This window comes from Globicephala melas, chromosome 4 (genome assembly GCF_963455315.2).
Source record: "Globicephala melas chromosome 4, mGloMel1.2, whole genome shotgun sequence".
NCBI classification, from domain to species: domain Eukaryota; kingdom Metazoa; phylum Chordata; class Mammalia; order Artiodactyla; family Delphinidae; genus Globicephala; species Globicephala melas.
In genome coordinates this window covers 45,209,649-45,236,945 of record NC_083317.1, presented here as the reverse complement: position 1 = coordinate 45,236,945, position 27,297 = coordinate 45,209,649, and the positions used below count along the sequence as shown (strand labels likewise).

At 37.7% G+C, this 27,297-nt stretch overlaps 1 protein-coding gene across 8 annotated transcripts in view; it reads right to left on the bottom strand.

Moving 5' to 3' along the window:
- Positions 1–27,297, bottom strand: part of EPHA6 (EPH receptor A6) — an 867,394-nt gene that overhangs the window by 222,314 nt on the left and 617,783 nt on the right. For all 8 annotated transcript variants that reach the window (XM_060297939.1, XM_060297942.1, XM_060297943.1 and 5 more), the window contains one exon: positions 8,813–8,998. In XM_060297939.1, the coding sequence (XP_060153922.1) occupies positions 8,813–8,998 (186 nt within the window). The remainder of the gene's footprint in view (positions 1–8,812; positions 8,999–27,297) is intronic.

Sequence of the window (27,297 nt, the reverse complement as noted above, 5' to 3'; positions counted from 1 at the left end):
AGAAGCCAGGTCTGAAAGGCTACTTATTGTGTAATTCCATTTACAGAACATTCTGAAACGCAGTTCTTCCTTAAAGAAATGTTTTGATTAATAAATAGAGAAGGAAAGAGACAAATAGAAAAATCACCATTAAAATATGACAGTAGTAATTGTTGCAGGCAAGATCTGCTATGGATGATAAAATTACTGGGAAAAAGTCTGAGGAAAAACAGGATATTTGCATAGTCTAATCTCCTCCCAAATATACATTAACTACAAGAGGGGAAAAGTAATTTTTCAGTAACTTTCTAGGAGACACCACCTTAACCAAGTGACCCCTGTTAACATCCCCAGGAATAATGCACGTGGACACGATGTACCCTCGGATATAATGCATAAAGAGGGTATGCAACTTTTGTGATGTTCCTGCCCAAAATTCATAATCACAAATTGAATCATGAAAAAACAACGGACACACCCAAACTAATGGACATTTTACAAATCACTGACTAGTAGTTTTGAAAACTGTCAAGGTCATGAAAGACAAGGGAAGACTGAAGAATTGCACAGATTAAACGCAGACTGGACTAAGGAGATGCACTAAGTAATGCAATGTGGGATCCTGGATGAGTCCTAGAAGAGAGAAAGGACACTAGTGGAAAAACTGATAAAATCTGAATAAAAGTCTGTAGTTAAGTAAATAGTACTGTACAGATGTTTGTTTCTTGGCACTGATAATAGTCCTATGCTTATGTAAAATACATCAGGGGAAACAGTGAGAGTTATATTGGAACTATATTATTTGAATAACTTTTCTTGTAAGTCTGAAATTATATCAAGGTGAAAATTTAAGGAAAGTTATAGTAATATATTCCCACAACAACAAAACAAGCATTAAGATATTCATCAAGGGATTAAGTAAGGACACTGACAGATTTCCATTCGTTACTTTGAGATAATTTTTTAAATCAGAAATCACATATACAAGGGGCCAATAATTTTTTAAATCAGAAATCACATACACAAGGAGCCAATAATCATTTTAAGGGGCCAATAATCATTTTCAGTGATTAAGATTCCTACTGGTCTTTATTCACTCCTATCAATACATAAGACCATTAGGAACTTGGTGAAAAAGTTCCTAAGTAATGACTGGTTACTTTACCTTGCAGCCTGGAAGGATGGTACTCATTCTCCTGAGTTTATGGATGCAAATTAATGTCTATAACATGGATTTATCTATAGCCCTTCTCAAATTTGGAGCCATCAAACTCTTTACCAGAACAAATTGCATCATTCTTTCCAAATGATCTGGAAAGAATTTTCACTTTTGAAATGAGTAAGATTTCACCCTCTAGATGGCTCTATTCAATTTTATTTAGATGTATTAAAAGGCAATATTATGTATGCATAAATTTGTTTTTATATTCTCTTTTCTCTCCTAGTTCTTACAGTGTTATATTCAGACTGAGCAACCTGTTACTAGAATTTTTAAACTGATACTTCTTATTATAGTCTACCCAATAATTAGCAGGCTGGCTTAGGAAAGAGAGAGAACCACAGGAAGGAGACAGTAAGTTAGAAGTAGATCTAGGGAGGTGATTAGAGTGAATGACCTTGAGAAAACTCAGATACTTAAACACTGAAGAGACAAGAATAAATTCCTTCTGAATACAGGGGAAGTTTATTCTCTCTTGTAAAGAGAGAAGTACACTCTGGCAGAAAGAAAATAAGCTGGTGATCTGAGTAGCCCTAGTGCTGCTTGAACAGTGTGATACACAGGGCCACCAGACTATGTCATTTTGTTACTGTTTCTCAGAGTCACTCTTGGTTCATTTTCTATTTATCCATATGTATACATTATAATTCCAAGTGGCAAATACTTTGCAGTAGATCTCCTGAGACTCCATTAGACTCCAGAAACTGCATAAGAATAATTCATCACTAATTTCCGTAAACAGTAAATAGTAAATATTAAAGATGGTAGGAGAAGAAAGAAAAATCTCTATTTCTTCTCTTTTTGTTGCCTCTCATCTTTCCTTTTCCCTCGGGTTGCATCTCTTCCTACTTTCATGCTATCAACTCTTTTCCTCATTTATCAACAGTGCTGTTTGGGGCAGCAGCTTCTGTCCTGATCTCCAGGTTCTCTTGTGTTCTTAGTAATACCCACAATCTTTCTAACCTTTCCTAATCAGTTTTCTTTCACACTTTTCTCAAGAGCCAGTTCAAATATTCACCAACACTTCAGGCCCTCTACCTATCAGCTCAGCAAATGATCTAGTCTTGTACATGATTGAAAAAAGGAAGGCAGGTAACTCCAAAGGCAGCTGGGTCTTCTAGCTACCAACAATCTTTGCATACCATAGTTATCTTTGTACCCGTTTAGGGTCAGTTTGGTACATTTTCTTCCAGTGCCTCAGGGATTTAGAAAAGAAAGAATACATGGGAAAATGAGAATAAGTTTTGAGATGATTTTGTCATTTAGTATGAAAGCAATCTAGGATTTAAGAGGGATGGTGGAGAATGAAACGAGAGAAAGAAGACCCAGGGACCTGACCCAGGAGGGCAGGCGTTTTGACTTTCTTATCCATTGCCAAATACCTAATGCTTAGAAAAGTGCTGGAGCATAGTAGTTAGGCACATAATAAATATTACTTAAATGAATAAATGATTTAAAGAATGCTAAGCGTTTGGAATCTAAGTACGCGGGCCTCTCACTGTTGTGGCCTCTCCCGTTGTGGAGCACAGGCTCCGGACGCAAAGGCTCAGCGGCCATGGCTCACGGGCCTAGCCGCTCCGCGGCATGTGGGATCTTCCCGGATCGGGCACGAACACGTGTCCCCTGCATCAGAAGGAGGACTCTCAACCACTGTGCCACCAGGGAAGCCCTAATTTGCACTTTTTGAGCTATCAGTCTGACTGCAGTGCACACATGCCTCACTCACTCTAAAGTCCACTGCAATCTTGGCCTTGATTCTCACAGTGGGCTGTGTCCTCCTAGTTTCTCCATCCAATAGATGCTTCTCAATCCTTATTTTATTTGGCTTCCCAGCTCATTTTATGCTAATGACCCATCTTTCATGCTTAGAGATCTGTCCTCCTTCTTCCAGGTTGTTCTGTCTCTTTCATAAGCTTTGCTTTTTAAGTCAGCCTGTTAGGGCTAGTTCTCCTCAACCTTCTGGGTAATTTCATCCTCCCGATGGCTTCAACTACTGATCACCATCCATCATTTACACCCGCACACCAGAATCCTACCCAGGCTTCAGAGGCTTCCTGGAAGTCTTTAAATGTCCAAGACACTTCCAACTTATCACATCCAAATCAGAATTCATTGTTAACCCTCCAAATCTATTATTTCTCCATAATTTCCTTTCCATCTCCCTGCTTATGTAAACCAGAAGCTTGGAAGTCATCCAAAACCATCCCCATTCCGTCAATCCCCACATATAATCAGTCACTCAAGTCTCCTAATTTAACCTTGGAAACAGATGTTGAATCTATTTCTTCTCTTTATCTTTCTCATCATTTTTCACTTGGATTACTATACTAGCCTCCTTACTGTTTTACCTGCCTCTAGTTTTTTCTTTCAATATATAATTCACACTGTTATTACTTAGCTCCAGCTGTTTTCGATGCTCCCCCAACATGCCACATTCTTTCTTAGCACAAGGGTTTAGAACTTATTGTTTCCTCTGCCTGGAATACTACCCTGCCAAACCCTAGCATGGCTTGCTCCTTCACTTCACTCAGGTTTGTTCTCTGTATCTAAAATTATATTGATATATTTAGATTTCTTTTTGTTTCCTCCAGCAGGTAAAAGCTCTGTCTTTTTCACTACTCTATTACCAGTGATTAGAAGAGTTGGCACCCAATAAATATTCTCTGAATAAAATAATGAATAAGTTAATGAATAATTGTATCCAAAATAGCCCATGCCGCACCATATTGGGAAATACTGGCCTACTTGTTTGTTGCTCCCAGTAGACTGGAGCCAACCAGTGAGCTTCTCAAGAGCACTGAGACCTTTTTTTCTCTATCTCTAGGTTTTAATAAGCAGTAGTGTCTGACACCTTGGTGGTGCTCAGTAAATGTTTCTAGGAAAACAAAACAAAGTAAAACAAAACTCTTAACCTACCTCAGCTAGTTGAGTAGCTGAATTTCACAAAGAAGTCTAATTTCTTTCATTAGAATCAGTTTCACAGAATGTTATACTCCCTTCAACATATATTCCAAATATCCAAACCTTGATTTTGCTTACAGCAAAATTTTACCTATACTTTTCTACTTTACAGACTGTAAGATAAACACTTTATTAAAGGCACTTTTTGTTTCTTCCTGATCACCAATACGAACCTGACATTATAATAAAGTTGGAGGTGGGGTGGTACGTTATTACTGGCACAAACTTTCCTTACCAACATCTCATGACTCTTTCTTTTGGCAAAGGAATGAAATACAAACATGTTAGGGTTAGATGTGACCTTTCTTGTTTTGTAGTACAATCTGAACTTTTCAATCTTTTGTGCAGAGGAAAATATTGAGGCTTAAAGACACTGAATAACTTGCACAAGACACTGTGTCAAGTAGCAGAATATACAAGCAGGTGGAGAGGCAGCTATCATATTGGTGCAACTGTAATAGTCGAAATCTTGGAGAATGTATTACTTGACAAGTAAAATGCAATTCTGGGACTGGAGAAACAGTTCTTGTGTATTTATTGTCTATTTGACTGGCCTGAATCTACTCTCTGACTTAGAGTCCATGTGGACCCATCAAAATTATTTGGAAGGAACCCTCAATATTCTGGAATATTTAAAGATGGTTTGTGCAGGCCCAGTACTTTGTGTTATAGATTCTATGCTGTTCTAGAGTCCTTAGCAATGTCCCATGATAAAATAAATTTATGTTTGGGAATTTGTTTGATATCCTGATTGACTTCTATTATTCCTCACTGGATTTATGATTTATTTGAGACATAGTTAGTATACTTACATTTAGTTGTTACCTAAGCTGGGAGATAGGCACTTCATTCTTTCTCCTTTTGGTTCTTCCATATCATCATGAATTCAAACTGTAGGGCCCCATCTTCTAGAGTGTGGTTACTGCATTGTGTTTATCATTTAACCACAATTCTTATCTTTTTACAGAAGGTAGCACTTTCTCTTTTGGATATGTAGTTAATGACACTTGTGTATACATCACCTGTTACAAACTGCTACTATCCATGGTACTAATAGCTGCAAGTCTGTTCTCTAACTGACGGCTTCTATTTGCTTCTTGGAGAAAATGTATGTGCTAAGCAAATGGTTTAGCTGGATTAATCTCTTTCTATATCAGTTGCTTCTTAATAGGTTAATGAAATTGTGACAAATAGGTTCAACTTTTATCTGACACACTTTCTATATAATACAGCTTTTAATCATTTAACTTTGAAGTTTATAATAAAAGTAGTTATATGCACAAGTATGAAAGAGCAAAAGTGTTTCCAAGAACTTTATAATATGTATCGCTCGGCAATAAAACCTATAGGTAAGATAAAAATTATGCATATTAAGAATTTATTAAAGAATCTGATGAAGATTTTGATCTATAATTTTGCATTACTTGCAACTGAGAGTCAGTGCATTTATTTCTCAGAACCCCAGGATAATCTACTAACATGACTGTATAAACCTATACTGCATCTTTATCTTTGTCAGTATTATCTTTTATGCAATATGATAGTCCTTAGGGAGCATTAATTGCTAGCTATCTCTTAGCCACTTAAGGGTAATCTTGGAACAATTACCGTGTATTTATGGGAATGAGGCATTCATTTATTTATTGCCTTTCTCTTAAAAATCCCATAGCATTTGCAAGAAGATAACAGTATAAATACGCCCACTTGTCTTTGCGGGAATTATTCCTTTCTCCATCTCCACCACCCACCTGAACATCACCACAACACCCTTATGTGGGGCTCATACTTAAAAGTTAAAACTACAATGATTATTGCCACTCAAAAGCATATTGAATCTATCCTTTCTCAATTAGGCTTTCTTTTCTTTCCTTATCTTTTCTCTCTTTCTTTTTCTTTTTCTTAAAATGGAATAAGGACCTTCATCTAGGAATCATACAAATTGGGCTACGTAAGGGTCACTGGTCCCAATTTTACACAAGATTGTTAGAGATGTAAAGCAATCACTGTGTTAGTTGTTTGAATGTCTTTGTGAAATAAACTGAGTATTTCAAACTGGCAGACAAGTGCCATAGATTATCTTATTAAACCTCTTCAGTTGATTTAGAATAATTCCTACTACTTCATAGGGCCAAATTACATATAATATTATATAGATAGATAATAAAACACATAGGGATACATGAATAATTCACAGAATGTGATTTATCAAAGGTAGAAAATAAATATCTGATCTGAATTTATTGTTAGATATTTATTTCCAGATATTTCATGCATAAATACTCATACGAGGACTTCAACAGCATACTTAAATTATTTTAAATGCTTTGCAAAGGTTCATAATCCAACTTTAAAATTATCTTTTTCATTCCAGAGAGATATAAAACAGAAGGAATAACTTGAAATGTTCCTGCTAAATTAATGACAAGGAAGTCAGAAAATATAAAAGAAATAATTAATATGTTGTTTCCTCTCTCTCTTTTAGATTAGTATTTTTGCTAGGTATTGTGGCATATCTGGATCTCTCCAAATTTTACATAAGAGGTAGTTTATTCCACTCATCTAAATATTTTCCTTATTTTAAAAAAGTATTGTGTTATTTTATTCAGATTGTCATTTATTTAATGCTATTTAATTCAGATAAGGCAAAGTGTAAAACTCTGACTTATTCACTGTGATACAGCAAAATAAAAAGCAAAGAAACAAAATATCCCATGGGTCTGTCAAACAGACAGACCTCAGTTTGAACATCAGTCATACCACTTACTATGGGTTAGAGGTCCTTATGTGGGTTAATTCACCCGTTTGATATTCAATATCCTTCAGTGAATACTGAAGGTTCAGCAGATATGCATAAGAGTTGCCATGAGAATGAAATGGTAAACTATAGTACCAATAACAGCTACCATTTAATGCGGCTTACTATGAGTCACATGCTATGCTAAATGCTTTATACATTTATAAAATTAAACCTTACAGCATTCCTATTGGGTAGGACTTATTTTGGCCCCATTTTACAGTGTGGAAGTAAACAATAGAGATGTTAAATCATCTACCTAAAACTTCACAAGACTTCAGTGGTAGGAGTGGAATTCTAACTGATGTCCATCTGTTTCGTTATCTACTGCTGTGTAATAAACTATCCAAAACGGAGCGGCTTAAAACAACAACCATTTTATTATCTCTCATGATTTTACGGGTTGATTGGACTGAGCTGGGTGGATACTTTGCTCCACAAAATATCATCTGCAGCTGCAGCCATCTGGCAGTAGAAGTAGGGGCTGTAATGTCTGAGATGGTTCTTTACAAAGTTGGCACTCAGTGCTGACTATCTGTTGGGAGCTCTTGTAGAGCTGTTGTTGACTAGAATGCCTCAGTTCTCCTCTTTGCAGTTCTGTGTGTGGCCTCACCATATGTACTGGCTTTGCTCAACATTGGAGACTAAGTTACATGACAGAGTGTTCCAAGAGGATAAGGTCCAGTGTACAAATATGTAAGATGCTTCAACTTGTATCACACTTGTTAATGTCCCACAGGCCAAGGCTAGTCACATGGACAAGTCCACAATCAATGTGGGAGAGAACAACACAAGGGCATGAATACTGGAAGGTTCTACTAAGGTCACTAAAGTAACAGCCCATGGCAACAGCTGAAATCAAAAGCAAACTTTTGCGTCCTCCAAACTATCATGGCTATCAGTAATTTTCTGCTCTCCTTGGATAGCATGTTGGCCAATGCATTGTGAGAAGGACTTTGGAGTTTCAGACACAGAGTCAGTTAAATGTTTTTGGTAAGCTTTTACACTTTCCTTCTTCCAAATATAACATGAAATTTCAATTTCATCTAAATGGTTTTAAAAGAAATTTCAGTTTTACAAAAGAAAAATGCCTCTCAAAGAGATTATTTTTATGAGTTTATAATGCCGTACTATATTGAGTTTTATGTTATAACTCATTAGTGAATAAAATAAGGAGAAATATTAAGTTATGCCTTATCATTATTCAAATAAAAGTGAATATATTGTAATCTATTTCTTAGATGATATGATTAGTTTTGGATTTCTGAGGAACTTCTTTCCCAAAGGAATGGTTTTGATCCCACTATTTCTGTAAAAGCTGGATTTTTATTTCAGAAATTGTAATGCTTTTCTTCATTTTATATAAATTGAAATAATACAGCTCTAATGGCATTTACGTAGGTAGGTTCCATAAAGAACTTTTTATTTAAAAGTTTTCTTTAGATAAAGCATTCTATATTTGTATATGACATTTATTTACAAACAGAACTATTTTACCTTAATGACCCCAAATATTTTAACTGTTTCTCCTATTAATATTGAAATTTAGGCAGGTTCAGAAGAAGTGAATTGCTTACAGAAATTAGGAAAAAATATATAATCCTTTACCTTGATTTATTATTTCAAGTTAAATTAGCAAATGGTTTACAGGTAATAAAAAAACATTTCAAAGCTGTTTGGTGACCAGTGCAAACTCTGATAATGTCATAGACTAATATCAAGACTCCAAGGGACAATATCTGAAGATGATATCTGAACTAAGTTATCCCCTAAATGGCTGTGATATTGCTATTAAGCTTTTTTTTTTATTTATTTAAGGAATTGAGACAGATATATAAAAGAAGAAAATCAGTACTTACTTTTTGTGACAACACCTTCTAATCGAATGATATTTGGGTGGTCAAACTGACCCATGATACTTGCTTCTCTTAAAAAATCTCTTCTTTGCCGATCCATGTGGCCACCTTTCAAAGTTTTGATGGCAACTGGGATCTCTCTTTTCCCTGGTGTTTTCAAACGCCCACTACAGACTTCTCCAAATTCACCTTAAAATATGAACAAAAGTAGTTAGTTGTTTAAACAGAATACTTATATTCCAGAAAAATTGAATTGTCACAAAGTACCATCTTTTTGTTTTTTAAGATGATGACTCTCAAGTATGCCATTTTTACACAGAGATCTCTTCCTTAAAAATTAAACTTGTAATGACAATATGTCTGATCAGCATCATTGGTAATGAATAATGAAATGCATTTTCATATACTGTACCACAGGAACTTCCATTGATAGATATCCCTGATCTGCTGAGAAATTATGACAGGCAGAATGGGTGATGCTAATGCAATTCTATAGAAAAGCAATCACTCCATAACATTTCCTGTTCCTGTTCTCAATACTGATATATGGGCCAAATTCCTGCTCTTTTCAGGGAATCCATCAGGCATATGTAGTTGATTTGATTGCACAGGCATATGTCTGGGCTTCACTGCCATTAGAAATCAATGCTAGGGTCAACTGGTATATGAACATATTGAAAAGACCACACTATAATTATAGTTAATTATAATTAACTATAATTACTTATTATAGTTGAGTTCACACAGGTTAAATTACATGTCACATGGTTTGAATACAAATACAGTAAGATTATCTACAGTTCAGCAATGGCTCCAATGGATAGATTAAAAAACAGCCAAATATTTATCATGACTTTACTACATATATATACAGTGCTAGAGTGCTGTGGATTTCAAAGAAGTATAAGAGCTGGTCTTTGTTCTTTGTAGCTTATAGTCTAGAAGGAGAATTTAGATGAAACACTGAAACACTTAGAAACCTAAGAACCAATCCATGCAAATGTTGTATTATTTAAGTAAGAACAATGGGAGCTGCAAGACTTCCTGGAGGAGGTGGAAACTTTTGCTGGACCTTGAATGATGGTTAGGATTCAGGTATTCAAGAAAACTAGCAACATTCCAGACAGGAGTATATGGAGTGAGGGAAGTGAAGACAAAGTTTCAACGGTCAGAAACAGTAAAGAGAATGACATGGACGTAGGGCAGTAAGGAGACAAGGTTGACTAGAGGGGTTATGGAGGGAAGGACGGTCAAAGACTTCTCAGTGCAATGCAGTAAATTCAATAAAGCTTGAGATTTCATATTTAATTTTTCTATGGTCAATTCCCTGCATTTACTTAAAAGCATGATGCTTGATCCCCAATTTATTCATCTATAAGTGAATATAATAATGAAACCTTCTGTAATTCTATAATGTTCCTTCCCCATAAGGATACTGGGAAGATCAAAAGTGATAATGCATATAAAAGTGCTTACAAACTGTAAAGTACTATTTATGTGCTTTAAGTTATATAAATCTTTAGAAAGGTGAAAGAAATAAAAATTAAAATATCTTCAGTTGGTTTATTAGCTAGCAGTTCTGGCCAGTAGCTCGATGCTATGTAAGTTTAAGTGTAGAGGATCAAATTAAATTTTTGCAGCACCACAGATTATCCATATTTTCTTTGAACCAATTCATTACAGTCAACTAAATGTTGACTATTCATGAATATTAATTATATTTCGGTATAGATGTTAAGATATTTTTCTAAATGAAAAAAACTAGAAAGGAAATAAGCCAAAACTTTGCTTCCTAAATTATGTGTAAACATGTCCATTAGAAATAAAAAGCAGGACGAGGGGAAGACGGCGGAAGAGTAAGATGCGGAGATCACCTTCCTCCCCACAGATACACCAGAAATACATCTACACGTGGAACAACTCCTACAGAACACCTACTGAACGCTGGCAGAAGACCTCAGACCTCCCAAAAGGCAAGAAACTCCCCACGTACCTGGGTAGGGCAAAAGAAAAAAAGAAAAAACAGAGACAAAAGAATAGGGACAGGACCTGCACCAGTGGGAGGGAGCTGTGAAGGAGGAAAGGTTTCCACACACTAGGAAGCCCCTTCGTGGGCGGAGACTGCGGGTGGCGGAGTGGGGGAGCTTCGGGGCCGCGGAGAGCGCAGCAACAGGGGTGCGGAGGGCAAAGCAGGGAGATTCCCGCACAGAGGATTGCTGCCGACTGGCACTCACCAGCCCGAGAGGCTTGTCTGCTCACCCTCCGGGGTGGGCGGGAGCTGGGAGCTGAGGCTCGGGCTTCCGTCGGGGCACAGGGAGAGGACTGGCGGCATGAACACAGCCTGAAGGGGTTAGTCCACCACGGCTAGCCGGGAGGGAGTCCGGGAAAAGGTCTGGAGCTGCCGAAGAGGCAAGAGACTTTTTCTTCCCTCTTTGTTTCCTGGTGCACGAGGAGAGGGGATTAAGAGCACTGCTTAAAGGAGCTCCAGAGACGGGCACGAGCCGCGGCTAAAAGCGTGGACCCCAGAGACGGGCAGGAGAAGCTAAGGCTGCTGCTGCCGCCACAAAGAAGCCTGTGTGTGAGCACAGGTCACTCTCCTCACCTTCCTTCCGGGTAGCCTGTGCAGCCCGCCACTGCCAGGGTCCCGGGATCCAGGGACAACTTCCCCAGGAGAACGCACGGCGCACCTCAGGCTGGTGCAACGTCACGCCGGCCTCTGCCACTGCAGGCTCGCCCCACACTCCGTGCCCCTCCCTCCTGCCGGCCTGAGTGAGCCAGAGACCCCGAGTCAGCGGCTCCTTTAACCCCGTCCTATATGAGCGAAAACAGACGGCCTACGGCGACCTACACGCAAAGGCGGGGCCAAATCCAAAACTGAGCCGCTGGGAGCTGTGAGAACAAAGAAGAGGAAGGGAACTCTCTCCCAGCAGCCTCAGAAGCAGCAGATTAAAGCTCCACAATCAACTTGATGTACCCTGCATCTGTGGAATACATGAATAGACGACGAATCATCCCAAATTGAGAAGGTGGACTTTGAGAGCAAGATTTATGATTTTTTCCCCTTTTCATCTTTTTGTGAGTGTGTATGTGTATGCTTCTGTATGAGATTTTGTCTGTATAGCTTTGCTTCCACCATTTGTCCTAAGGTTCTATCCGTCCTTTTTTTTTTTTAATTTTTTTCTTAGTTATTTTTTGATTTAATAACTTTATTATATTTTATTTTATTTTACTTTATCTTCTTTCTTTCTTTCTTTTTTCCTTCATTTCCTCCTTCCTTCCTTCCTCCCACCATCGCTCCCTCACTCCCTCCCTCCTTTCTTTATTTCCTTCTTTCCTTCTTTTCTTCTTTCTTTCTTTGTTCCTTCCTTCCTTTCTTTCTTTCTTTTTTTCTTTCTTCCTACTTCTACTAAATCTTTCTCTCTACTTTTTCTCCCTTTTATTTTGAGCCATGTGGATGAAAGGCTCTTGGTGCTGCAGCCAGGAGTCAGTGCTGTGCCTCTGAGGTGGGAGAGCCAACTTCAGGACACTGGTCCACAAGAGACCTCCCAGCTCCACATAATATCAAACGGTGAAAATCTCCAGGAGATCTCCATCTCAACGCCACCACCCAGTTTCACTCAACAACCAGCAAGCTACAGTGCTGGACACCCTATGCCAAACAACTAGCAAAACAGGAATACAAGCCACCCATTAGCAGAGAGGCTGCCTAAAATCATAATAAGTCCACAGACACCCCAAAACACACCACCAGACGTGGACCTGCCAACCAGAAAGACAAGAACCAGCCTCATCCACCAGAACACAGGCACTAGTCCCCTCCACCAGGAAGCCTACACTGAACCAACCTTAGCCACTGGGGACAGACACCAAAAACAACGGGAACTACGAACCTGCAGCCTGCAAAAAGAGGACTCCAAACACAGTAAGATAAGCAAAATGAGAAGACAGAAAAACACACCACAGATGAAGGAGCAAGATAAAAACCCACCAGACCTAACAAATGAAGAGGAAATAGGCAGTCTACCTGAAAAAGAATTCAGAATAATGATAGTAAAGATGATCCAAAATCTTGGAAATAGAATAGACAAAATGTAAGAAACGTTTAACAATGACCTAGAAGAACTAAAGAGCAAACAAACAGAGATGAATGACACAATAAATGAAATTAAAAATTCTCTAGATGGGATCAATAGAATAACTGAGGCAGAAGAACGGATAAGTGACCTGGAAGATAAAATAGTGGAAATAACTACTGCAGAGCAGAATAAAGAAAAAAGAATGAAAAGAACTGAGGACAGTCTCAGAGACCTCTGGGACAACATTAAACTCACCAACATTCGAATTATAGGGGTTCCAGAAGAAGAGAAAAAGAAAGGGACTGAGAAAATATTTGAAGATATTATAGTTGAAAACTTCCCTAATATAGGAAAGAAAATAGTTAATCAAGTCCAGGAAGCACAGAGAGTCCCATACAGGATAAATCCAAGGAGAAATATGCCAAGACACATATTAGTCAAATGTCAAAAATTAAATACAAAGAAAGCATATTAAAAGCAGCAAGGGAAAAACAACAAATAACACACAAGGGAATCCCCATAAGGTTAACAGCTGATCTTTCAGCAGAAACTCTGCAAGCCAGAAGGGACTGGCAGGACATATTTAAAGTGATGAAGGAGAAAAACCTACAACCTAGATTGCTCTACCCAGCAAGGATCTCATTCAGATTTGATGGAGAAATTAAAATGTTTACAGACAAGCAAAAGCTGAGAGAGTTCAGCACCACCGAACCAGCTTTACAACAAATGCTAAAGGAACTTCTCTAGGCAAGTAACAAAAGAGAAGGAAAAGACCTACAATAACAAACCCAAAACAATTTAGAAAATGGGAACAGGAACACACATATCGATAATAACCTTAAATGTAAATGGACTAAATGCTCCCACCAAAAGACACAGATTGGCTGAATGGATGCAAAAATAAGACCCATATATATGCTGTCTACAAGAGACCCACTTCAGACCTAGAGACACATACAGACTGAAAGTAAGGGGATGGAAAAAGATATTCCATGCAAATGGAAACCAAAAGAAAACTGGAGTAGCAATTCTCATATCAGACAAAATAGACTTTAAAATAAAGACTATTAGAAGAGACAAAGAAGGACACTACATAATAATCAAGGGATCGATCCAAAAAGAAGATATAATAATTGTAAATATTTATGCACACAACATAGGAGCACCTCAATACATAAGGCAAATACCAACAGCCATAAAAGGGGAAATCAACAGTAACACATTCATAGTAGGGGACGTTAACACCACACTTTCACCCATGGACAGATCATCCAAAGTGAAATAAATAAGGAAACACAAGCTTTAAATGATACATTAAACAAGATGGACTTAATTGATATTTATAGGACACTCCATCCAAAAACAACAGAATACACATTTTTCTCAAGTGCTCATGGAACATTCTCCAGGATAGATCATATCTTGGGTCACAAATCAAGCCTTGGTAAATTTAAGAAAATTGAAATTGTATCAAGTATCTATTCCAACCACAATGCTATGAGACTAGATATCAATTACATGAAAAGATCTGTAAAAAACACAAACACATGGAGGCTAAACAATACACTACTCAATAACGAAGTGATCACTGAAGAAATCAAATAGGAAATCAAAAAATACCTAGAAACAAATGACAATGGAGACACAACGACCCAAAACCTATGGGATGCAGCAAAAGCAGTTCTAAGGGGAAGTTTATAGCAATACAAGCCCTCCTTTAGAAACAGGAAAATTCTCAAATAAACAACCTAAACTTGCACCTAAAGCATCTAGAAAAGAAGAACAAAAGAACCCCAAAGTTAGCAGAAGGAAAGAAATCATAGATATCAGATCAGAAATAAATGAAAAAGAAATGAAGGAAATGATAGCAAAGATCAATAAAACTAAAAGCTGGTTCTTTGAGAAGATAAACAAAATTGACAAACCATTAGCCAGACTCATCAAGAAAAAAGGGAGAAGACTCAAATCAATAGAATTATAAATGAAAAAGGAGAAGTAACAAGTGACACTGCAGAAATACAAAAGATCATGAGAGATTACTACAAGCAACTCTATGCCAATAAAATGGACAACCTGGAAGAAATGGACAAATTCTTAGAAATGCACAACCTGCCAGGACTGAATCAGGAAGAAATAGAAAATATGAACAGACCAATCACAAGCACTGAAATTGAAACTGTGATTAAAAATCTTCCAACAAGCAAAAGCCCAGGACCAGATGGCTTCACAGGCGAATTCTATCAAACATTTAGAGAAGAGCTAACACCTATCCTTCTCAAACTCTTCCAAAATATAGCAGAGGGAGGAACACTCCCAAATTCATTCTACGAGGCCACCATCACCCTGATACCAAAACCAGACAAGGATGTCACAAAGAAAGAAAACTACAGGCCAATATCACTGATGAACATAGATGCAAAAATCCTCAACAAAATACTAGCAAACAGAATCCAACAGCACATTAAAAGGGTCATACACCATGATCAAGTGGCGTTTATTCCAGGAATGCAAGGATTCTTCAATATACGCAAATCAATCAATGTGATAAACCATATTAACAAATTGAAGGAGAAAAACCATATGATCATCTCAATAGATGCAGAGAAAGCTTTTGACAAAATTCAACACCCATTTATGATAAATACCCTCCAGAAAGTAGGCATAGAGGGAACTTTCCTCAAAATAATCAAGGCCATATATGACAAACCCACAGCTAACATCATCCTCAATGGTGAAAAACTGAAAGCTTTCCACTAAGATCAGGAACAAGACAAGGTCACCCACTCTCACCACTCTTATTCAACATAGTTTTGGAAGTTTTAGCCACAGCAATCAGACAGGAAAAGGATATAAAAGGAATCCAAATCGGAAAAGAAGAAGTAAAGCTGTTACTGTTTGCAAATGACATGATACTATACATAGAGAATCCTAAAGATGCTACCAGAAAACTACTAGAGCTAATCAATGAACTTGGTAAAGTTGCAGGATACAAAATTAATGCACAGAAATCTCTCACATTCCTATACACTAATGGTGAAAAATCTGAAAGTGAAATCAAGAAAACACTCCCATTTACCATAGCAACAAAAAGAATAAAATATCTAGGAATAAACCTACCTAAGGAGACGAAAGACCTGTATGCATAAAATTATAAGACACTGATGAAAGCAATTAAAGATGATACAAATAGATGGAGAGATATACCATGTTCTTGGATTGGAAGGATGAACATTGTGAAAATGACTCTACTACCCAAAGCAATCTACAGATTCAATGCAATCCCTATCAAACTACCACTGGCATTTTTCACAGAACTCTAACAACAAATTTCACAATTTGTATGGAAACACAAAAGACCCCGAATAGCCAAAGCAATCTTGAGAACAAAAAACGGAGCTGGAAGAATCAGGCTCCCTGACTTCAGACTATACTACAAAGCTACAATAATCAAGACAGTAGGGTACTGGCACAAAAACAGAAAGATAGATCAATGGAACAGGATAGACAGCCCAGAGATAAACCCACGCACGTATGGTCACCTTATCTTTGATAAAGGAGGCAGGAATGTACAGTGGAGAAAGCACAGCCTCTTCAATAAGTGGTGCTGGGAAACTGGTCCGCTACATGTAAAAGTATGAGATTAGGTCACTCCCTAACACCATACACAAAAATAAGCTCAAAATGGATTAAAGACCTAAATGGAAGGCCAGAAACTATCAAACTCTTAGAGGAAAACATAGGCAGAACACTCTATGACATAAATCACAGCAAGATCCTTTTTGACCCACCTCCTAGAGAAATGGAAATAAAAACAAAAATAAACAAATGGGACCTAATGAAACTTCAAAGCTTTTGCACAGCAAAGGAAACCATAAACAAGACCAAAAGACAACCCTCAGAATGGGAGAAAATATTTGCAAATGAAGCAACTGACAAAGGATTAATTTCCAAAATTTACAAGCAGCTCATGCAGCTCAATGACAAAAAAATAAGCAACGCAATTCAAAAATGGGCAGAAGACCTAAATAGACATTTCTCCAAAGAAGATATACCAAACACATGAAAGAATGCTCAACATCATTAATCATTAGAGAAATGCAAATCAAAACTATAATGAGATATCATCTCCACCAGTCAGAATGGCCATCATCAAAAAATCTAGAAACAATAAATGCTGGAGAGGGTGTGGAGAAAAGGGAACACTCTTGCACTGCTGGTGGGAATGTGAATTGGTACAGGCACTATGGAGAACAGTATGGAGGTTCCTTAAAAAACTCCAAATAGAACTACCATATGACCCAGCAATCCCACTACTGGGCATATACCCTGAGAAAACCATAATTCAAAAAGAGTCATGTACCAAAATGTTCATTGCAGCTCTATTTACAATAGCCCGGAGATGGAAACAACCTAAGTGTCTATCATCGCATGAATGGATAAAGAAGATGTGGCACATATATACAATGGAATATTACTCAGCCATAAAAAGAAACGAAATTGAGCTCTTTGTAATGAGTTGGATAGACCTAGAGTCTGTCATACAGAGTGAAGTAAGTCAGAAAGAGAAAGACAAATGCTGAATGCTAACACATATATATGGAATTTAAGGGAAAAAAATGTCACGAAGAACCTAGGGATAAGACAGGAATAAAGACACAGACCTACTAGAGAACAGACTTGAGGATATGGGGAGGGAGAAGGGTGACCTGTGAGAAAGCGAGAGAGAGGCCTGGACATATATACACTACCAAACGTAAGGTAGATAGCTAGTGGGAAGCAGCCACATAGCACAGGGAGATCAGCTCGGTGCTTTGTGACCGCCTGGAGGGATGGAATAGGGAGGGTGGGAGGGAGGGAGACGCAAGAGGGAAGAGATATGGGAACATATGTATATGTATAACTGATTTACTTTATTATAAAGCAGAAACTAACACACCATTGTAAAGCAACTATACCCCAATAAAGATGTTAAAAAAAAATTTAACCAACATGCTTGTAGCAAATTGGGGAGCAATTTATTCAAGGAAAACAAATTAATTTCTGTAAGAACAATGAGATCTGTTTTGCTTTAACTCGTCCTTGATCTTTGCTCTCCATGCCAGTGGTAGCCTTGAAAAACAGCCCACATCCCTGGTACCAGAAGGATCAGCATGGACTGGGAGGGCCTTCAAAGCCTCATTCCCAAAGAAATGTCATTGTTTTACATGTCTGGTGGTCCCCTGGAAGACCTCACTTGAAAGGCTTGCCTTTGACCTGACTGAGAGCTGTCTAGTAAGAAAAGCTTTTCCTCACGGGTCATTTCTGGAAAACATTTTCAGGCAAATATTTTAACATGGCAGTTGCATGAGGCAATGGATAACAGTTGGGGGCAAAAAACAGCCCAACTGAAAAGTTTAAAAAGAAAAGCTGAAGAATGAGATGTCCACAAAGACTTTGAAATGTTCCAATGTATTCCTGGGAAACTGGAAGACCACAAGACATATTCCTGGAAATCTAGGAAAATAACTGTTAGCATTAGTAAATGAGTTCAGCAAGGTTGTAGGATATAAGATCAATATTATTTCTACACACCAGCAGTGAGTAATCCTAAAATGAAATTAAGAAAACAATTCCATGTGTAACAGCATCAAAAGAAATAAATACTTAGGGAAAAATTTAACCAAGTAAGTGCAAGATTTACGCTGAAAAGTATAAAACTGTTGAAAGAAACTGAAGATCTAAATAAATATAAAGACATGCTGGATTCATGGACTGGAAGATAATCTTATTAAAATGTCACTACTTCCCAAATCGACTTATGGTTCCATTGCAATTCCTATGAAAATCCCAGCTGCCTTCTTTCCAGAGATTGCCAAGCTAATTCTAAAACTCATATGGCAATCAAGGAAACAGAATAACCAAAACCATGTTGGTAAAGAACAAAGAGGACTCACACATCCTGGTTTCAAAACTCAGTTCAAAGCTACTGCAATCACAGTGTGGTACTGGAATAAGAACAGACATGTAAATCAATGGAACAGAATTGACAGTATAGAAATAAACCCTCATATGTATGGTCGATTGATTTTCAGCAAGCGTGCCAAAACAATTCAATGTGGAAAAAACAGTCTTTTCAAATGATGCTGGGACAACTGTACATCCACACACAAAATAATGAAGCTGGACTCCTACACTTCACACCATATATGAAAATTAATTCCAAACGGTACAAATATCCAAATGTAAGAAGTAACGCTATAAAACTCTTAGAAGAAAACACAGGAGTAAATCTTTATGACCTTGCATTAGACAACAGTTTCATAGATACGATACCAGAAGCACAAACAACCAAAAGAAAAATAGATGAATGGGATTTTATAAAAATTAAAATTTGTGCTTCAAAGGACACTATCAAGAAAGTGAAAAAACATGTAGAATGGGAGAAAATACTATAAGTGGGAAGAATAAGATGCAGTTGGCAGAAGAAAAGTATAGTAGTTGCCAGGTATGACAATCTCAAAATTTTGAACTATTACAAATAAAACAGCCACTCTAAATCACGGCAAAGGGCAGACTCATGTTATGTTTGTTTTTAGGGTTTATGCCTTTCTAAATCTGAGAAGCTGCCAGGATTCTAGTACATAGCAAAAAGTGATGACAACACCCTGAAGTATGTAAGTTTTTGTGTGTACATAGCTATCTAAAGGAAACCAATGCTAGTTGACTGGGGGAGCATTAGGGCAGCTCTGTGACCGCAGCTCAATTTGCCTTCATAGTGTGGCCACACCTCCCTCATTGATATTCTCAACAATGGGGTAAATAATTCAATAGGGATAAGGCTTTGATTTTCCTCTTATTCTCTCCTAGTGCTTATGTTCTTGTTACAATATTGATGTACCACAGATAAGCCAGCATGTGAATGTGCTCTGTTTGGTTAAGTTATATAGCCTTTATACATTGTAGAGTCCTTCAGTTTCTAAAATCATGGAGCTTGTATTGTTAGAACCAATGAAGTGACTAAAAGAATTTTTAAAAATAAGCCATCAGTCTGGACCTGCATAGGTGAATGAAGGAGAAACACTTTAAAGTCAGAAAAAAAAGTATACTTAGCATTTAGGATTATCAACCACTGCTGGTTTTCCATAATATATTTCATTCCTGATTTTATCTGAAAGAGATGTGATTACTACCACCATTCAAAAAGTGGTACTTTATTAATTAATAAGCTCTTGGCTCATCTTTGAGGTAGATTTCGGATTTAAAATAGACTACCACACTGCTAATTACTTCATCTGATGTTTGTCGATAACACAGAGGCTTCATTCAAGAAACCTACTGACTTATAATTACCTGAAACCCGGTGATGAATCAAGGTTTTGTGGGGCCTGAACCTCATCTACTTTGGGAAGTCCTATCTAATAAAAACATGCAAAGTTATAAATACAAAAATCGCTAGGACCCCTCTCAAGACCTTGGAAGGGACCTCTGCAAGTGAGGAGCCCTGAAGCCTAAGCTTCATTGAATTCATGATAAATCCACCTCAGCTGGGGCCCTTTTCCAAACTTTTTTAATGCAGGCAACTTATAAACACCCCAGTAATATGTCATTATAGGTAGTAAAATGACTTAACTCGAGGGTGGCATCTTCCCTTGGTGGCTTGCCTTTGGAAAGAGATGCAATCAAGTTTTTATCTCACCATGGCAAATGTTTCCTGAAGCAAATTAGCTTTGTCTATTAGAAAGACTTATCCCCAAACAAAGACTTACTATACTGTGACAATCTTTTGAAAGTAACTGTGAATGTTTTAGGAGTACAGTACTAATTTATTTCCAACACCAGATAGTTCTGATTCTTTCACTACCTTTTTCTGTCATTTAAGAGGAACACAAATTCAAAAGGAACAAGTTGGTGCCTCTTCCATTACAAATCTTTTCTAACCTACCACCCATTTTCTACTTCAGCACCCCCCTCCCTCACCTTGTTACCCTGCTGCATAGATGCTAGAAGGCTCTCATATATGTTTTCCCATCAACATCCATCTTTCTCCTTCCAGTATGAAAGCTTACTGGGGACAAAGTCCTTGCCCTATGTGTCTTTGTATCCCCAGCACTTAATACAGTGCTGACACACAGTGGGAATGGCACTCAGTGAATGTTTTTGAATGAATTCATTAATTTTTAAACTGTGATTGATTGATTTCCACAATGTATTTTCCTGTGTTGCCTACATAACTATAGTGAAACTCTGATTCTTATAAGGAACTCTTGGTGTTATAGGATGTTTAGGAAAGGTGGTGAGTTTAAAAAAAAAAAAAGAAATAAAAATTAGTCGGCAAGTTTTATATATACATACATATATATATATGTATATATATAGTTAAAAAAATAAACAAACAAGCAAACAAAAAATGCTGACTAGAATGTGGTCCCTAAGTTCAGTGTGTGTGATATTGGGGTTTTAGAAATCTTACATAATTTGACATCAAAACAAGAATAGTTTTTTTTTTTTTTAACTTAATGATGCTTTCAACTTATTGGAAGTTAAATGTTCTTATGTTCACAGGAGAAAGAAGCCATAGTTTTCCAGTTTTGTTTGTTTGTTTTGCGATACGCGGGCCTCTCACTGTTGTGGCCTCTCCCGTTGTGGAGCACAGGCTCCAGACGCGCAGGCTCAGCGGCCATGGCTCACGGGCCCAGTCGCTCCACGGCATGTGGGATCTTCCCGGACCGGGGCACGAACCCGTGTCCCTTGCATTGGCAGGCGGACTCTCAACCACTGCACCACCAGGTAAGCCCCAGTTTTCCAGTTTTGTTTGTAATGTTTTTAATTTTTTAAAGATTTTCTCTTAGACATAAAAAATTGTCAAATGATAGAAATTTTCAACATTTTTCTATTGAGGCTGTGAACCTTGAGAGTAAAGGTATATGTATGTGTTTAAATTAATGTCCGATATATCCAGGCCTACTAAGATACTTGAAATTCCTTTTCAGATCACTCTGGTTTGCTTTAATGAATATCTAGAACAAAACAAATATTGTTTCTTCTTTTATTTTGCCTTAATAAATCTGTTAGTACATATAAAGATTCAGCAATATTTTAAAACCTCTCACCTGCCATGAGCCCAGATTGCAAGTGATTTTCTGTTAACATTTCGTAGTAATTCAAATAAACTTTTGAATATAGTGAAATGAATAGCAAACTCTGTTGGTATTTTATCAAGACAGGCAGAGTGGCAATTTACTTTGGTCTTCTGTTGTGTGAAATTCATGTAATCTTATTAACACCAGGCAGGTATTTTCTTCATGTCAAGCTTTGCATGATCAAGCTGTTATCACACTTATTTCAGTGACACTAAATATCGCTGCCTCAATTAAAGATCTGAGACTCCTAGTGCATTCTTTAGGCATAGTGTAAAAAATTCAGTCATAGAATATATTAAAACTCTTATCTGTGGTAAGCCTGGATGAATCAGACAAATCAGCCAGAAAGGAAAAAATATTTTAAATTAAAGCATATTTTAAAATATGCCAAAGACTGATCCATTATATGATTGCCCTTGTAGCAAGAGTGGAGGCCCTGCATGTAATCATAGGTAAGAGAACTTATTCCTTAATAAAATGTGAAATTTTATATATACTGTTTAGTCCATCATTAACTCATCAACTATAGGAATATGGTGTTAAATACTTTTTCTTCCCTTTACCAACACAGTGTCACCATCATTATTACAAAGCTAGCACTTATATAGTGCTTATCATGAGTCACGTCTAAAAACCTAAAAAATATTTTAATCTTGACAACAAACCTTTGAGGTGGGTACTGTTATTATCTTCACATTACAGATGAGGAAACTGAGGCATATGAGCTAAGTAACTTGTCCATGGTAAGGTAATTACAAAGTGGTAGAGCTGTAATTTGAATCTAGGCAATCTGGCTCCAGAGTCCATGCTTATAATCACTATTCTCTGCAGTCTGAGATATTTATCATTGTTAATACTTGTGTTAATATGCTAAATTCCCAGTTAGTAACAATGATGTCTTCAAACTCACTACTGTATAGTGTTCAAACACATTAACTGGATATGCGCAGGTAGATGGAATGATAAAACCATATATTAGGAATCCTTCACTATAAAATGGAGACCTCGCTTAAATAGGTTGTATATTAGATGGTCTGGAAAAATCACTACAGTCTATCTAGTTTCAAGAGAGTCAAGAAAAATATATCTAGGATAATTGATCTTCTGCCACTGACAGCCCACGTACTTGCTAATAATCCCATCTCTCTCCCTGGATGGTGTTAAAACCTTTCTGGACAAGCAATTTTGTTGTATGGTATATAGGGTTATATTAAATTAGAATTGGATTTTCCACATAAAGCCTATATCGTTTAACTAAAACTGTGGAGGAGGGTAGAGGCAACAAGGGACAATCTGTCTTGGAGGATTATCATATCAACATCCCCTGGAGGCTTTCTGAAAGTTTGCTCCCCCTGTTCTGAGATTCTGGTACTCCCTTACCTCCAACCCCTTGAGAGTCACTGAAGCAGAAAGCCATGCTCCTGACGGTTTTTTAAAACATACCTCTCTCCCGGTGTCCTCAAGTCCATTCTCTACGTTTGCGTCTTATTCCTGCCCTGCCCCTAGGTTCTTCAGAACCATTATTTTTGAGGGGGAAGGGTAAGCTGGGACGAAGTGAGAGAGCGGCATGGACAGATATACACTACCAAATGTAAAATAGATAGCTAGTGGGAAGCAGCCGCATAGCACAGGGAGATCAGCTCGGTGCTTTGTGACCACCTAGAGGGGTGGGATAGGGAGTGTGGGAGGGAGACGCAAGAGGGAGGGGATATGGGGATATATGTATATGTATAGCTGATTCACTTTGTTATAAAGCAGAAACTAACACACCATTGTAAAGCAATTATACTCCAATAAAGATGTTAAAAAATAAATAAATAAAATAAAACATACCTCTCAGGTGTAATGACATGCTTCTTTCATCACACTTGCTGTTTCCCTCTGACGGGAACACTCTCTACAAGTTGTTCCCCTTCCTCCCTTGTCTCCACCCTGCTCAGTTCTCCTCTACGTGATGGTTTCATATAAGCAGCAAATGCCAAGCCTTGCCCTCTTCAGAAACTTACTCTGATGAACCCATCTCATTTAGTCCCCCACCAACATCAGGTCCCTCCAAATGAGACAGAAAAAAATAGCAGCTCTACAATCAGAAGCCGGCCTCGCTCTCAGAGCTAGGCTATGTTATTCTCCTATCAGACGTTATACCAACCTCAACCTCAACCAGGTTACTCTGAGACACAATAAAATGAGACAGAGCAAGGCTACTGCATAATTTTGCCTAAGCACAGAAAAAAGGCAAGGTCACATTGCCCAAAATACTAAACATCTCCTCTCTTGGCTAAAATGAGTGACTGCTACTTCTCTACCAATTAAAACGTTATTCTTGTTCTAGTCTCCCTTCCCTGTAGATAAGACTCACTGAGATACTATGGTAGAAGTCCTAAAACTAAGGACCAATATTATGTGCTGTTTGACGGGGGAACAGGGAGGGCCTCAAATGGCTTTACCACGGGTTCTTCTCCTCACTCTGCTCCCACAGATAAGGCCAAACAACCCACCTTATCAAACGGATAAGATGCAGTTCCTCCTCATCCCTGAGTGACAGGTTCTCCTGCCAGCCTGGGGAATGATTCAAGCAAGCCAGTCACATCCTGCTGAGGGTATCGGGGGTACCCTACCCTCTTGACACTACAAAGCCTGTCTCCCACAGCCCCCGGTTGTCCACTGGGTTCCCAAGTGTAGCCCAGGTGGCCCTGTGTGGCATATGGTGTCCCTCCTCCCCCCCACCCAGGCTGTAAGTATATGGAATGAATAAGTACCTGTTAATCTCACCTGTTCAGTGTAAGGCATTGTGTATTTGGCCATCACAGGGTGATGGAGGCACCCAGTAGGAGGCCATGAGAACAGATATTCAATTGCAGATTTGCCATTGCTTTCTGACAGCATTTAATCCAGAGCAAACTCCTGCTTTCTTGGACTCCCTGCCACATCACCCAACCAAAGCCCAAGTGCTATAATAGGTTCTTTCTAACACCTTCTTACTGACACACACTAGAGTTCCCCATGGTGTGTGTTTTCCCTTGCTGAAATGAGCAACAAATCCAGCTTTTTCAACTATAGTGTGTTCCTGGGGTCTTTGGCTTGAGAGCATTAGTATAACATATTTACTGTATAGCACTTTTAACTATGTGAAATTATCTTTGAAATTCATTTTTAATTAGTTTACTCATTTAGTAACTACCCCTCCATTTCAACACTTCCCTTAATTCCATCCAGTCAACTGTAATCTAAGTCATGATGGCACAGGGATTAACTGTCTCTATTTCCTATTGTACTCTCAGTGTAATAGTAAGCACTTCTTTAATATTTGCTGCATGAATGTGGGGAAAACACAACTCTAGACTCAAAGTTGGGATATCTTAGAGAGAGTAAAAATTTTCCAATTTTTGCTCTTCTTTCGTTGTATACAGTTAACCTCAATACCTTCTGCATTAAGTTAAAAAAAATTAACTACAAACAATCCAGTTTCATTTCTGAGTATAAAGGCAACAGGAAGAATAGTTTAAAGTGTCATATAAGGAGTAAAAAAAATAAATAAAGTGTCATATAAGGAGTTAAAAAAGAAGAGGCATAGAGGAAAATCATATAACAGATTTTTAATTCAGTTCTAGAGGGATTTATTAGTCTCTTGAGGTCTTAAGGTAAATTCCATTATTATTATCAGGAGGGTCACACACCCCATTGCATTCACTGTCTGTCATTCAGGGATGAAATACCAGAATCCTTATGACTAATTCTGTCTGGTTTCTTCCACATATGAAAGAGAACACAGCACACCTTCCACATATGAAAGAGAACAATATCTTTTTGAAAACATAATCTCACACCAGTTGAAATGATATTTGAATGTTTCTGATTCAACTTCACAGAAAGGTTCAACACAATGCAAGACTTCTCGTGTTTAACAAGGCTTGTCAATAGGAAGAGTCGACTAAGACATGGAAGAGGACAGGTTTACAAGTTAGGGCTTCTATTTCTGGCATCACCACTAATTTGTTTTATGGCATTAAAGGAAGTCATATTACTTTTTCCTGCTTTACTATCATCGTGGATAGTTTAAATACTTACCACCTATTTTCTTGAGAGACAAAGATTAATGTGTAAATTTTTACAAAGCTTTTTAGTCGAAGAAAAATTCCATGTAACCACTGAGTCTCTTAAAATTATACTGATACCATAGAGAGTATGTTAAATATGTCACTCTAAGTATCCTTCACTGCTGGGTTCTTAAAGCCTAAGCCAGGAAGCAGGATTTCTTTAAGACAGGAGAATCACTTCCTTATCAAACAAGGGGGTAAGGATTTCTTTAGTGAATGAGGTCAGTAACGCATTATCCATTTTTTCCCACACCACATTCCAAACATCAGACAGCCTCTTTTTCTTTCTGAGCAAGTTTTTATTCTTTTCTGCTAAAACAAACTCCCAATTATAACTCTGTCCTCAAGAAGATTAAAGTTTTCTCTATCTCTGACATCATAAAGTCCAGTGTATTACTCACTTATTGAATACTCTTATTCATATTATTTTGACTTTTCAAACTCACTGTTACCTCTACTCCTAGAACACTTTTTTAATCCAGTATCAGCCTCTACCACAGGCCTCTCATACCACCTGCTTTCTTCCCTCAAGGCAGATTGAAAGAGCTCTTTAGACTAAAAAATATTTGCATTTCAAAACTCTGCTTGATGCTTTTTAAAAATTTATTCTCTATGCTGCCATCAGAAGGACCATTTTAGAAATAAAATCTAATTTACAAAAATCTCTGTGACCCAGAGAAAGTTACTCAATGCCTTTGAGTCTCCGTTTCCTTATCTATAAAACGTGACTATCTGATTTGCAGAATTATAAGAAGTAAAGGTACCTAGCACTGCCTCTGGCAGCTCCTACTGTTACTACATATTTTCACTAGCCTTGAGGCCACCCATTCTCTGCAAATGAAACCTAGGACTGGTTCAAACACCTGCCAGTCTCTCCTCCCATAACCAGGCTGCTGAGCACTCTGCATTGGATAGAAGTGTTACTAGAAATATATAGTTCTTTTCTCAGCTATAGTCCCTTTTCAGTACACACACTATCTCAGGGTAATATCTTTCACTACCACCAGCTACTGCCTTTACGTTGTTAAGTTCCAAATCTACGCTTGCAGCTCAGACTTCTCTCTTGAACTCCAGACTTGCATAACTACCTAGACGTCTTCTAAGGGCAATCTTATCATTATCTCCTATAGTAGCTGGCTTGCACTATTATTAAAAAATACCACAGATTGTGTGGCTTAAACAACAGAAATTTATTT